The 15,640-nt window shown below is 38.2% G+C and overlaps 1 protein-coding gene across 1 annotated transcript in view; it reads left to right on the forward strand.

Moving 5' to 3' along the window:
* Window positions 1-346: 346 nt before the first annotated feature.
* The window catches only part of hdac4 (histone deacetylase 4), a 162,945-nt gene continuing 147,651 nt past the window's right edge, over window positions 347-15,640 (forward strand). Inside the window, exons 1-2 of the mRNA XM_057336386.1 lie at window positions 347-475; window positions 12,821-13,089. Of these exons, the coding sequence (XP_057192369.1) occupies window positions 13,068-13,089 (22 nt within the window). The 5' untranslated portion in view covers window positions 347-475; window positions 12,821-13,067. The remainder of the gene's footprint in view (window positions 476-12,820; window positions 13,090-15,640) is intronic.

The following is a 15,640-nucleotide window of genomic DNA, read 5'->3' on the forward strand; positions in this document are numbered from 1 at the left end:
TTTGTAATGTAATGTCATGATTTTACCTCAGGTAATTTTACATATTTTAAATGTGATTATTTTTATTTTATTAAATTCCCAATGAACTGGAGCTGTAAACCTAGTGTAACTTCTGTAAGCCTATTTTTGATGGCAGTAGAGGCGAATACCAAATTTGCAAACCGAATGACCACAAATAAATAAAAAACTGTAGTAATATGGTATTTTTGCGAAAACTACGGTTACCTTAATATCTCTTTTGAAAGGGACACAACACAGAAAGTAGAAAAACTGGTCCAAGAAGCAAATCGCAATCGGGCTCGTCCGACCGCGTGAACCCGCCTCTGGAGGAAATGCGCCGGGGACTCGACACGTGATCCGCTCACCACAATCCAGTATGGCGGAATCCGTCTGCGAGTGGATCTGCCGCGAGCGCGCTCTCCAACGGGAATAAAGTCCGGCGAGGTGCGTCAGATCGCGGCGGAGCTGCAGATAGGTGAGTGCCTATTCTTATGTGTCCTTCAATGGTTTTATCCTTAAATGCAGCGACCATTTGAGTAAGGGAAAGAAACTTATGAACGTTCACGGTGCAGATGTAACAATCAAAACAGTGTGTGCGTGTGTGTGTGTGTGTGTGTGCGTGTGTGCGCGCGCGCGTGCCTAATCTCTGTGTGTCAGAGGGTAGTAATGTTCAGTGCTGGCTCTCGGAGTAGCTGTGTCACGTTTCTTGTCCTCCAAACTTTTCTTAATGTCCGCTGGAGTTTTTTTAATAGAAACATCTTTTAGATCACATTGAAATGCGTATTAATGGACAGTATATGCATTTAGGATACTAATGTGCATCTTTAAAGTACTTAAATGGCCATTGATCGATTCACGATCTGTTATAAACGTTGTTACGATGTTGTTGTCCTGGTTAAGTGTTATAGAAACACTTTACCTGTGGAGTTGTGGCCATAAAAGGCGCTTGTTGTTTTCTGTGAATGGAGGAGGGCGTGACGTCATCGCCGATGATACATGTGTCAGTTGTATCGTTTACCCGCGCTTGTAACATTTGTAACATTTAACGCGCGCTTTCATGATTTACTGCCGCTCCGGTCTGCGAGAATGAATGGATAAAGCTGTTTAAAAGCCTTTTATGTCGCATTTTGTGTTCTGCGATCAGATTGCTGTAAATTTAACACGTTTCTTTTCGTAATATTTTGTTTACATTCAGGTTGGTTCTGTAAGTCTTGTTTAGTTTAGTGTGTACGATCTGATCGTCACGTTCTGTTGAGATTGACTGTAAAGGCTGGAATACACTACAAAACTTTTAAAATCTGAACAGATTTAAAAAAAACTAGACAAAACACACTTGCAGACTTTTTGAACGTTTGCAGAGAAAACAGTACATGATCAAATCTGCAGACTGTCGCAGACTTTCTGCCACAACTCCAGACTGAAAGTCTGGGCAAAAATCTGAGCAAAAGTCTTGTAGTGTATTCCAGCCAGAAGTTGTTGTTTCTGTCCGTTGATCACAATGTTGTTCGTGTAACATGTTATTCTATTGTTGTAATAAAATAGTGGTTCTCTATTTAAACAATTAAACAAATGAAAAAATCTGGAGAAAGTCTGCTGCTACAATGTATACACCAACTAGCAGCATTTGAAATCAGTTTTGCATTTTATATTTTGTTTAAATACTTTTTTATGTTGTCTCTGCGACCCCAAATCGAAGCAAGCATATCTTTTTTCACAGTAGATGATTTAAACCTTGTATTAAGATGGAGTTAAAAAAGTCCCAAAAGTACCAACCTTTTTTAATTGATTGCAAAAGGGCTTTTTTTGCTCTGTCCCATGCTAAACAGTAAGTGAGGGTTAAAAATCTAAAACTATGGTTTATAAATGGACCTTGGCTGGTTTTATGTTTTGAGTCATGCCGGTCGTAGTGTCCGATGGTGGTTATATCATGCAGTTGCTCTTGGCAGCTGTCACCCATAGATGGTGGTTGAAACTCCGACATGTGGCATCATGCACAGGCATATAAATGCTGGCATTAATCACAGCCTGTAGGAAGTTCACTCGTCTATTCACATTCCGGCTCTCAAGGACCGTCTCTCAGACCTTGTAAATTCCAGGCCTCACAGGAAGAAGGTCAGAGGAGCCTTCTGAGAACTTGGCAGCAGCGAGTTAGTCCTGTTTTGCGTGGCCTTTGTTTTGCACTTTCTGGCTTCAGCAAACAAACAAAACGAATAACACTGTACACTAAATAGGGATGGGCGATATATCGTTTGCAATATACCGGTAGAAATTCTCCCCACGATAGGAATTAGTCTTCCTGCGATATAAACGACAAATCCTAGTTGACGACGTATTTTTTTGTGATACCCATTCACAGCTCATATGCGGAGCAAAAATGGGTATAGCGGAGGGCAGACGTGAAGCTGAGAAAGAGTTTGCACTAAAAGACGAGCTCTAAATCTCGTGAAGGATGGCACTGCAGATGCATCCGAGTTACTCTTTAGTTTCGTTTTCGTTTGTTAAGTATTTCTCGATCGTCATAATGCATTAAAACACCACAACATTTAGTTTGGCTAAAAGTCTTTATTTAAACATTCGTTAGATGTTATGCACGCCTGCGCATTGCACAAATAGTTTAATATGATTTCTTGCCTGTTATATACAGGATGCATGAACGGAGCGTCCCGTGCGCAGCTCGCGCCTACATGGGCTTTCATAGCGACACAGTGCGCACAGCACTGCTGCCCGTTTACATCCAGTACAGAATGCAAGTTTGTATTACGTTATTTTAAATACGTTTATCAAATCCCTTTATTGTCACTCAACCATATACACAAGTGCAACAGTAGGTGAAAAACTTGGGTGCAGCTGCAGTTCCGACCAACAGCAGTATGACAGATTACAAGTAACAAAGAATTACAATACTTTACATTTACGTTTATGAGCATATGACAGCGTAGATTATTTAATTAGATTTATTTTATCCGAGAATGCGTTATAGAGAACGCATTTTTCCGTTCTCTTTCTGTAGCGCGAGTCATAGACAGATACAGTATATGTTTCTGTGAGAAGAGAAGGTTCACACAGTTCAGGAGAGAGTGATTGACAGCGTGATGCGATCGTTTCCACCCAACATAGTAGGCTATATACAGTTTAGGTATGACATGATGTGTATATGGAGTTTTAGTTCATTTAATTCTTTCTTTACTACAACCTTTTGAAGTCGAATGTCACCATTATATTTTATATTTACAAAAATACTGTAGGTATATTTTAGGGGCCTATTTGGTTTGGGGTACGTTTTACTCTTTGATACATTTTTGTGTTTCTGAGGCTCTAGACTACATGCGGCTACTATCACTTGTAGCAAAAAACGGTGGATGGTGTAACAGTTATATTGCCATTTGTATCGTTATCGCAACAAATACCAGAAAATATCGTGATAAAGTTTTAGGGCCATATCGCCCATACCTAACACTAAGCTGTCTTGCATTTTGTGTGGCTGTATTATGTTTCTTAGAATTTGAAATTTCACATTTTTGTCAGAAGTTACAGCATCTCATTGGCCATAATAAAAAAAGTAGTTTGAAATAACTTGTAAAGCCAATATATGCTTTAAAATGTAAGGCAACAAAAAAAGTGTACAGTGTGCATCATATGTGTGGATTTTGTGCGTAGAGGAATGTGTTTCTATCAAGATTGATTGACATTTTATTCAACCAATGGTGACTCATGACTATGATTTAATAATAAATGATGATGTTCTGCTTTGTAACGCATTCTCCGTTTGATCCCAGCATCCGTTATCTCTGGTTCTCTCTCCATAGATCCGATCTTTGTATGACTTGGCAGTCGAGTTCTGAGTAACGGCCGCACTTAGTAAATGTGACTAAATGGCCCACGCTTTATATAGTCTCAAATAACAATTAAAATCAGTTTGACGCCCTTGCTAATCAATTCTACTCCTTAGGGCACATAATTAACAGTGCAGGATGGTTGTTCCCTGAGTGGAAAATTGGATTGAGAATTGTCTTGATGTCTCTTGAGGCCTTGTGTGGTCGCACTGTTACTTGCGGTGGTAAATTACTCTTTTTAAGCTGAAGTGTGTAATTTATGCACTTTTGGTGATTTATTTAAATACTCAAATAATTATGCTATTTATTTACGCGAGTTTTTTGTACTCTTTCCCCTTCTGCCACTGGTTGAACAAACACATGGTTTTACTTTTCAAGTTGAGAAATCCAAATGTTATTTTTAGTTTATTGGTTAAAACTAAATAACTTTTTGCTATTGTTATCAGGACATGGTGGCTTGCTCAACCAGTGATGTGAGTTTGGGGTGATACTTTCTGTTTAGCCACCCAATGGCAGTGTTTGGGATAGTTATTGGTGACGCCAGTTGTGCAGAAATGACACTGACTTCACCTTAAAAATATCAGATTTAGCATCTGGCACTACCTTTGGTGGTCTTGTCGACAAAATTTGGAATCATTTAGTGCCTGTGTCACTTTGTGTTTACTCAAATGCCTGTTTTGGTTTTTCGTTGTGCTGTTGCAGGACTTGGCGAGGCTTAGGTTCATTTGGCAATCCAACATTTTGAAGATTGCAATAATTATAAAGCTTGTTTGTTTATATGATGGGTTTAATGAAAACTAAATGTTCTTCAGTCAATGTGGTAAGAAGTTCATTACACCCTCAATGCAAAAACCCTGTCGGCCATCGTAACAGGCCGAGGATGTGAAAAGCAGACAAGCAGGGGAAAGTAAATGACTGGAGAGAGAGATGATTGTTCAGCCTCTCATAAAATGCAGGCAGCGTGCACACGGTTGTGTTTGGTCACAGGGCTCATTTCCTGCTCTTTGTTTATGTGAAAATAGACTGGACTCTGTGGAAATGGAGATGTTGAAATTGCGACGTGATGCTTGGTGGACTGTTATCATTTTGTTGTTCCAAACCTGTTTGTTGCGATAACATTGCCAGATTTATGTACTGCAACAGCAAAACATGACTCTTCACTTTCAGAAGTAGCAATGTTTTCTTATCCCAGAAAGAATGTCAATTGTGGTGGTAATTTTCAGTTTTTAAATATGATTTTTACAAAACTATTGTATCATGTTTTGCATATCACATATTTCTATAGTATCAAGAGCCTTTGAGGTCATACTATGCATTATAACTGAGCATAAATCGCAAGTGTGGATTGAGATTTGAGAGCTGTAGAAACCTATTCCAGTTTGTGTACTCTTCATATTGCTTTGGAAGATAGAGACATATGGACTAACTTTGCTGTGTTTTTGGTCCTGTTTGGAGCTTGACAGCTGTGGTAACTATGATTATGTCATATGGAAAACTGCTGTGGGAAGTATCCTTTTGAGATTTACAGAAACAATAACAGCATACAGCTTTAAATGGTAAATTATGACAAAATGTTTATTTCTGGCTTAACTACACCTTTGATGAAGACCCACTGTACCAAATCACTGCTTAAAACTGACACAATCTGTCGCTCACCAGTCCATTTTAGTAACCTTGTCTTGTGCTAGTTTGCTCTGCCAAAACAACACATCTGCACGAATCCCTGAAACATTTTGCCATAGTGGCATAAGAGTGAATTTAGTGGCACAAAACACGGCACCACGTCAGCTCTGGCGGGAACGGCAGAGAATCAGTTTCCTTTCAATGCAGTTTTCTGAGAAGTTGTGCAACTTTGTCGTTTTTTTATAGCCGGTGACACAAAGAGCTGGGAAAATGAGGTTTCATGGTTAAAAGTGGAACAGCGTTCCAGAAGGCATTGCTTCATTGATGCACATTTTCAGTTTGACTCGATTCAGGCCAACTTTCATTTGGAGGTGCTGATGATTGTTAATGATCTTGTTATGGCAATAATTTAATTTATTACATCATATCTGTTTCTATGCTAATTATTTTAAACCGTAATAAATTAATAACAATTATTTTTTATGTCATGTAGGAGGTCATTGTGCTGTAAAACATCTTGTAGTATCTTTTTTATACTTTGTTTTTATTGAAGTATCAGTAAGACACCGTTGGTTTGTTAAAATCATTTTTTGTGGATTCAGTTTTAAACAAGACAGTTGGATACAGACTTTTCAGAGGACTAAAAATGAAAGATGATGCATTGTTGTCTATACCTAATCTGACAGTAAAGTTGCAACATGTAAGTGTGAGTAATAATGTATTTGCTGTGTCACTATGCTTTGTCTGTTACAGATTGTTTGTGTTCTTGTTGTGTAGTATTTATACATTTGAACCAAAATTACCCATACTGTTTTTCAGGTCGCTTATATTTATTCAAAGTGCACTATTTTCAATTTTGTAATCAGTCTATAGTACTCTTTAAGATAAAGGTCCAGTCTCCAGCAGTGTTGGGTGTAACTAGTTACTAAGTAATTAGTTACTGTAATTTAATTACTTTCCCCTTGAAAAAGTAAAGTTGTTCGCGTTTTTCAAAGAGAGGATCTAAGAAACCAAGGTAGAAAATCAATTATACTTATTATTTAAAAAATCCTTTTAAATGGACGTCAAAGAACATTATAAAATAAAGTAAAATAAATGCAGTTCATGACCCCATCATTACCTCAGACTGACTGTAAACACTGATTGTGTGTTAGCTTTACTGCTTCTCTGTATGTATTATTAACTTCAATAACTAAACAGTTGATTGTTAACTACAAACATTGATAGGAATTCCTCCAAACAGACATCTCCACTCTCATAAAAACAAAATGACATTCAAGTTGACTACTGTAAAGAGCAGTCATGTAGTTAAACATTTATTAGCTCCTTTGACACAGGCGTGAGGTGTTTTCCTTGTGTAATGGCTAACTGGCGTTATATTTGGCCTGCACGCTCTTGTTTTCTCTTGTAGTGAACATGAGCGAGCAGTCTTGAGTGTTGTATAAACAATGAGAGCGTCCTGTCATATCGGGTTGGGTGTCATTTTCCTACTGAGCTTTGTAACACGGCTTTTTTCCTCCGACCTGTCAGTATGTGTCAGGTCTGCCCTTCGATGACGGTCACTCTAGACGACCGGCCAAGTCTCATTCTTGTCCCAGACGGGCTGATGGTAGACTGAGGGTGCACGAGTCCCCTCTCATTTGCCCCCGGATACATCACACCCCCAGACGACATGAGCAGTCGCGGCTAATGGTCGCTTGACCGATTTCGGGTGATTGTCCTGCAGCTTTCCCTTAACATTGTGTCCTGCTTCCTTGACACAGTTTTTTTTAAACTAGGCCACCTATTTTATCTCTTCATATTTATGTCCTGCTACAGTTATTATATTTTACAGGGTTCTCGTGGTGACTGAAAGTCTGGACATGTAAGGAGAATTTTAGAGGAATAGTTCACTCAAACAATATATATTTAAAAGGATATTGTATATCAAATTTATTAAAATAAAATTATTTTTTTATTTCTATAATTATGTTGTTTTGTCCTTATGTTGTAAATTAGACTTATAACACTTTACAGTAAGGTCGTATTTAGTAACATTATTTAATGCATTAGCTAACAATGGACAATATATTTTGACATCATTCATTACTCTTTTTTTAATGTTAGTTAAGGCCATTTCAATGTTATTTGTCATTGTTTGTTCGTGTTAATTCATTGTGCATTAACTAATGTTAACAGATACATCTTTTAATATTAAATGTGTAATTGTGCATGTTGAAAAACAAAGATTAATAAATCTAGTTAACTATTGTTAACAAATTGAACCTTATTGTAAAGTGTCACCTTTGTTTTTTTAATACAACCTAAATGGAAATATTCAAGGTGCAAATAGTGAAGATGGAGATGAGGATAAAAAAAATCAAGTTTTTTTTAAGTGATTATTAAAAAATAAATTTCCACTAATCACAGAAGGCTGGAAATGTCAATGGTCTAAATGTCAAGGAACCCTGATATTATAATTGCTTTGTATATTTTTATATAATAGTTATATTTTTACAGTAATTAAGACGTTAATGATGCTTGACTGTTTCTGCTGTTGTAGATATGAGATCGAGAGATGCATTTGTATGATTTAATCAGTAGATGGTGAAGGATTAATTGTTGATTTGTACTAGAAGTCATGTTTATGTATAAATAATCAGCCCTGTTTGCCAGGACAGATATATCACATGCTGTTAAAAGAGTTTTTTTGGAGTATGTGGGGTAGATCTGAAAGAAGTGTTGTTACCTCCAGACAGTGTTTATCTGGTTAGCACTGTTCGGGTAGAGTGATGTGAAATTTTTTGGAAAAATGTAAGATATTTACACAGAAAATCATGTTAACTAAAGGCCTGTTCACACCCAAAATGATAACAAGAACTATACAGTCTCATGAATGAAAAACGAGATGTTTGCACAACAGATATCGTCTGTCTATTCACACCAACGCCCGTACAACAAATATACTTGTAACGTGAGGACAAAATGGCAGGAAATTTGTGACATTTGTTATTGATTATCTTGTCATGTCACAGACGGTTTTTCATTTGTCTTTGACCAATACTTGATACGTAAGAATCACAGTTTTGGTACGAGAGAGCAGAGCAGCTAAGGATGGGCATGAGAACTCGAGTACTCGATGATGAAAACGATGATCGTTTGGGTCTATTTTCAAAAACATTGATAGTGAATTTTTAAGAGCAACATGGCAGAAATAACCGACATAGTCTTGGAGAGCAGCCGCTCGGAAAGACGAACCGAGAAAACATGCTTCTGAAATCAGCCTGGAAGGCATATCGTAGAAACCAGAGGCTAAATTTACCTCAAAAGTTATACAGTTTACCCAGCAGAGCCGTTAGTACGGCCCTGACGGAGACAATGTTTGTCCTCTTCTGATACGGTGCAGTTAACATGTTTTGACACGCTCGTGAGGGGTAATGCAAATTCATGCGACCTTTTACAAAAATAGGCCCGAGCTTAGAATAGCATTGAAAACGACTCTGGAAATGAGACCTCGCTTGATATTTTTATATCTGGGCTTCCCTTGAAGTCTGGCTTGAGTCATTGTGGTTCACACTTTTGAGCTGGTTTTGCTGCTGGGGTCATTTGTGGTTTTGGGTGATTATAGTTACTCGGCGATCCCTGAGGTGTAATGTTTACGTAAGAGAGGAAGTCCTTCCATTAAACGCTCAACATTACAGCCACCGGTGTAAATTATGTTGTCTGAAGAATGTTGCTTTTTATTAAGCATTTGAAAATGAAAAGGCACATTGAAAAAATCTGTCTCTCCATCCATTTATCCAAAAGATCCTCCGAGCATGTCCACTCGTGCTCTCGGGGCGGGAACGGCGCCACGCGAGACACGTGATGACGGCAAGTGCAAAAGACTGCCGGAGGAGCTGGAGCTAAACTCCTTCCAGTACATGTAATCCATGCCACCTGGTCCCAGTGAGAAGCCATGCCATGGGCTAGAAATTCGGTCATCCTTTCTGTGAGGTTCAAAAGAGACGTGGTTCATTCAAACAAACTGAAGTGTTACGCTTCTCTTGATTCTAGGGCCTGTGGTGATGTAACACCTTTTCCCCGTGTGTAAGGAAAATCCACGTCAGCTTTGGGAGTCGCTGTGATTAAATCAGATTTTCTTGGCACGCTTAATTGGGCTTAACTCCAGTTTTCTTCTGTACTTTCTCGCCAACTTTCTTGTTTTGTTTGCGAGGGTATAGATGATGGGTTTGGTGTCGTCTTAAATAAAACCGGTCGTGCCCTTGAGCGTTTTGTGTGGGGTTGAATTCTCTTTTCGCAGCTGGTGTTTTATAAGAGCACTTTAGTAAAATCTCTGATCTAGACTAGTCAGTGGATTTGAGAAGAAATTCAAAAAGTAGTGAAAAAAAAATCAGGACCAAGTGGTCAGTTACCCACAACCAGTCATAATAATACTTACTTCATGCTTCTGATGTCAGCATTTCCAAATGGACATCACTGAGGACATATAACCAGAAATAACTATCATGATGTAAACTAGGGCAGTCACAGTATCAGATTTTCACTATATGTAAAAATAAATCACAATAAAACCCAGGTTATTTTCACGACATATCTTGAAAAAAAAAATGCTATCAGTCAAATGTATCTTTAATTTTGTTTATTTTTTGGGCCAATGAATCAGTCATAAACTTAAAATGAAGTATTTACTATATTATTTCATTTGTATTAACACAATATTGATAATCGTTAATGTAATGTTATATATCGTATAACATTGGATGTCCAAATTCACTGTTTTTCAGGAAATGGAAAAAACACTGTACTTTTTAAGTGATTAAATACTGGGTTGTCAAAGTTTACATGCACTTCAATACTTTTTATCAGCAAGTCCAGTGACAAAGAAAAACAGTGACTCATAATAATGATTTATGGCAAAAAACAAAAATCACAAAATATGAAGAATAATATATATATTATGTATTTTGATGCCCCTAATGTGCACTATGCTATAATAATAAATATACTTGAATTTCTTATAGATTGTGATGGAAGGTATTGGTCTCACACCACATCTCAAACTTGTATCAGTATTTGTGTCTTATTATTTATATGTGTATTGCCATGTCTTTCAGTTGAGTGTCTATGAAAGGGATAGTTCACCCAAAAATAAAAATTCTGACATCACAATGATTTGAATTTTATCGATTTCGATTCATATCAGTTTCCAGTTTCGATTCCACAGTTGAAGTAAAACCTGTAGATACCAACCTTTATAGTCAAGACTCATTTAGCCTGCGTATTGACTGGTTTGAAAAAAAAAAAAAAAAAAAATATATATATATATGAGCATTGTTTTGTGTATATATATACATAGCAACCATGTTTTGTCTTATTATTTCATTTTGTATTACCACAGTTAAGCTACATCATGGTTAAACTGTAGTTACTCTAATGAAACTATGGTAAATTTAGTTTCACAAGTTATCACAAGGACATTACTGAAAATATATGTACAGGAATTGATAAGAGGAATTAAATTTTTTATTTCAAGTATCCGATTCCTATTCCTTTCGATTCTGGTCCAATTCTTAACCTTTTGATTTCCGAATTGGAATTGATTTTCGACAGTCCCTAGTCATCATTTAATCATTTAGTTCTGGGACATCTTTCGCTACCATAGTTTAAAGAAGGGCTGGGCGATATGTATCGCGATTCACGCTAATTTTACATGTCTAAATCGATTCTGAAATCGATTCGATGTTTTATGCACAGCTCTTCTGTGAACTACGGCTCTTTGATCAGTAGGAAGTACTGCTCGATCTAAAATCACTACGAGATTTAGTCGTTTATATCGTACATTTGAAAAAGCAACACTCGTCTATCATCATTATTATAAATCAACTTTATTATCATGAAGATACCTGAAAAGGTTTGAAGAACAGATAGAATATGACCACAGGCATTTCCTGGAACTAATTGTTCTTCTTCTGTTTCCCATATTCTGAGTTTCTGCGCAAGAGCGCCCTCTGGCTTTCGGTTGTGGCGGCATTTAACCGTAAGTCATTGAAACTGAGAGCATAAGAATCGTACGATATATCGCCCAGCCCTAGTTTAAAGGGGTGGTTAAACCAAAATTTCCTTATTTCTTCACCCTCATGTTATTCCAAACTTGTATGACTTTCTTTCTTCTGCAGAACAAAAAGAAGATATTTAAAAGAACATTCGGACACCATTGACTTCCATTGTATGAACACAATGTTCCATGATGCACATAAAAGAGGCAAGGTTTTGATTGATGAGCACTTTTTACAAGCATCTTTCATTAATTGCTCTCTTGTTGTTGTGATAACATAAGCAGATCTGCGCAACGCGCACATATGGTTGAACACATAATAAATCACAAACTAGCATTTTTACAGACGTACTACTTACAGAACTTATGTGATTTTTCAAACTTGATGTGCTGTTGTGGTAGGCCAGTTTCAAATCGCATATATGGAACACTACCTTTGTCTTGTCCTCACTGAATTTAACGTGTTCCCACACACCTGAGGTCTTCGGCATTTTTGTCTTCTCTTCCAGATGAGCTAAATCATAACGTTTATGACGTTCACTCATGGGCGATTCATATTCAAGCGAATGCCAACCCACCGAACGAATATTCAAATATTCTGCTCCGGCCCTACACAATACGTAACTTTCAGTCACAATCCAGTTTCAATTTTCTGATGGATCGTGATGTATTGAATCATTTCACATACTGCACGTGTCATAATTTGTGCAATTTAAGCATGCATGGTAATACCCAGCGCCGGAGAGAAAAAAAAGAGCGCGCAGAAACATGGCATATGGGTTAGCCCACCGTCACATGTTCAGTGAGTTTTCTTTAGTCTAGGCCTCATTTCTCTTGGAACAGCTGATGTTTATGATTGCGTAACATGGCTTAGCTCTGATGTCCCGCTGCGTGCTAGACGCTCCAGATATTGCGGTTATGCTGATAGACAGCTTCCTTTGTTCCAGGTGGCCATATGGAGAAATGTACACACATTTATCCTGGAAACACTGTGTTAGGTCTGCTTGTCAAGCGAGTGTCATCGTCGCCTCTGTTCAACTTTGTGACGGCAAATATGAAAGGCGTGAATGTGTCAGAGTGACAGATTGGAAAGGATGGCTAACACCCGCCCGCCGCGTGTCAACAACGTGTGACGTTGTCCTTCTGGTCCGGCCTTTCTCACACATATAGTATATACTGTATATGTTTAAAATAGTCAAATGAGCTTTTGTCTTACATGTTTCCTTAAAAGGCAGCTGTCTATGTAGACGGTAGGGAACAGGACATCTCACTATGTTTTCGAAGAGAGCCCTTGTGTCATTACTTCTGTCTTATTCTCTGTTGACAGTTCAAGACCGGTGAGGATACCAACAACACGCCGAGTTGGATTACGGCCAGCGGGACCTGTAAACATCTCCGAGTCTTCTTTCTTTCCCATCTCGTGTCTCTGTGAAATAATCTTTCCTGTCGACAGTGGATGGTGATCGGCCAGCGAGCCGCAGAGGAGCTGTGAGGTCTAACTCACGTCCTCACCTGTCAGGACACACTCCTTTTGTTGTCGGTCTTCAATTCCTTCTGAGAGAACCCCAGACGCGATGACGTCTCCCAGCCGGCCAGGTAAGAGCTCAGTTTTGATCAACACGGCACATTCAGCTCCGCTCCGGTTTCAGTTACGACTCCTGTAAAAATAACCGTCACTCAGTGATCGTGAAATGTGTGATTACAAACCGCTCGCTCTTGCAGGTGGATGAAATTGTTTCAGGACAGGCACGTGATTTGGCCTTTGAGGGCCGAGAATCAGCTTTGAGTTGCCAGAAAAGCTTTTTTGATTCTCGCTCAAATATCTGTCCCCCGTTCGCCGCCAAGGCTGCCCTGTCCAACTGTCGGCTCGTGGAGTTTCATTATTCTGGGAAGAAGTTTTTTTTAATCTCTTCTCTCTCGCTCCTCTCTCGTATCCACGGAGGAAAAGGTCACAGCGTTTGTTTTTTTCAGACATATTTTCCTTACACTGAATTATCCGTTAGACAGATGAGCACTTAATAGCCGTACAGCTTCATTCTGTGAGCTGTCTTTTAGCTGCTCCAGAAACGCGCCACAAGAGGCTGTGGATGTTTTTACATCACAACTCTCTTTGGTCTGATTAAATGACTATAACGCAAGGCCTTGACTCGCTTATTGCTTTCCGTATAATGTTTTCCATAGCAATACGCTAAGAGGTGTCATATGTAATATAGTTTGTTAGCATAACTGTTGGGTGTTTGTGGTTGCCAAGCAACTTAGCGTATTAATATAGAAATTGTGGTCACAGGTGTGTATTTATGTGGATTTTACAGTCGCTTTGGATGTGGCTCATCTATTTTGGATGTTAATTGTGTTGTCTGTTTGTCTGCTCATACAAAAAACCTCGCTACAGTGATTTTGAGAGATTTTTTTTACTGGCTGAGGTTAAAACAGTTTTAAGAGATAGTTAAAGTCCCAGTGAAATGAAAAATAGTAACTCTTTTTCTTGAAATATTGCAGCGTTTATTGTAAATAGCTTACCAATAGGGATCCTTCTCTTTTTAATATTCATGTGCCCTCATAATCTTCAGTTAAAAATCTGAAAATACACTTCTGGCCTCTAGTGACTATCCATCTCAAATTACGTAAATTAGACGGCTTGGGCGGGGCATCAGTTAACTCCTCCCCTTCAACTGTCAGTCTGCTCCCAGTTCCATTTCAAAGTGCAACCGCTGTTTTCATACATCCAATCAAATTGCGGGAAAAAAACTATTTTTTTCTCGTTCGAAATTCCATTTTACTCTGAAATGCGTCAGAATACGGAAGTAAACATGATCGCAACTTTCGGTTCACTGGGACTTTAAATCATTAGGTTTATTACCTCTCATTTTCTACCAAACCACATTTGTACCAGATTTGTTCTGTGGAAAACAAAAGAAGATATGGAAGTCAATGGGGGCTGATGATGTTTTGTTACCAACGTTCTTTAAAATATCTTCTTTTGTGTTTTGCAGAAGAAAGAAAGTCATACAGGTTTGAAGTGACATGAGGTAAATAAAAGAATGTTATATTTTGGCACAAACGATATAGTGGGCTGCTTTCACAGACAAGGCTTATCTTAAGCCAGTTCTAGGCCTTGGTTGAATTTGTATATTTTAGTAGCTTTTCCAGAAATGCTATTATAAAAAGCATCACTTGTGTGCATCTTGAGAGAACAATGGCACTGAGATATTTTAAGATAACGTCACGGCAAGTTATTTTCAGTAGACAGCTCTAATTTACATTTTAGTCTAGGACTAGGATTAAGCCTTGTCTGTAAAACCAGACAAGGAAGTGTCAAAGTTTAATACTTACTGTTACAGGTTAGTAAAAATGTTAGCAACTGACTGTATTTGGACATCGTTGACTGCCATAGTTGTCCACATTTTTCAAAATATCTCGTTTTGTGTTCAACAGAACAAAAAAATGATGCAATAATTTTTCCTACTATTTTGTAATGGTTTTGAGCTGGATTGGAGATTTGCAGGCCTGATGTGACCTCTCGCACATCCCGTTCCTTAATCCGCTTTGGGTCCGATAGAGCAATTTCAGCCGGGGATCACCAGCATCAGCCTAATCCAGTGGTTCTCATTAGAGGAGGTTATTTCCTCACGTCTCTGCCTGTTTTTTAGCATCTCTTTTTAAATCACCGTTTTTATATGCCGCTTTTTACGATACAGGTTGTGTCAGGGCAGCTTCACAGTAATAACCAGAAAAATAATCATAGATGGCACATACTTCATCAAAACAACGTCTTTTTTAATGCGATAAGGCAAACACATAGCAACGCCCTGGCGACCACCACGACCATCTGTTATCATGTCAAGTTTCGCATGCAAGTGCCACTCATGTTTTTGACTGTAAATGAGGAAACAAACCTTCAATGCATTGTGGAATTCAAAAGAAGTTTCTCTTCTCTTTTTGACCTGCTCTTGTTGGCTCGTATCAGACAAGAGGGGCATTCGCAGATTTTGCCGGAGACCATGTGTTTTTGTGTTTGTAAACATAGATCTTGGTTATTTTTCTAAAGAGGTTTTCTGAAATGTCTCATGCTGAGTGATGCTGCAGAAGAAAGCCATTTCTAATAATAACGTTTTTTTTGTTTATCTAATGTTATTGTAATGTTACC

This window comes from Triplophysa rosa, linkage group LG6 (genome assembly GCF_024868665.1).
Source record: "Triplophysa rosa linkage group LG6, Trosa_1v2, whole genome shotgun sequence".
In the NCBI taxonomy this organism is placed as follows: Eukaryota; Metazoa; Chordata; class Actinopteri; order Cypriniformes; family Nemacheilidae; genus Triplophysa; species Triplophysa rosa.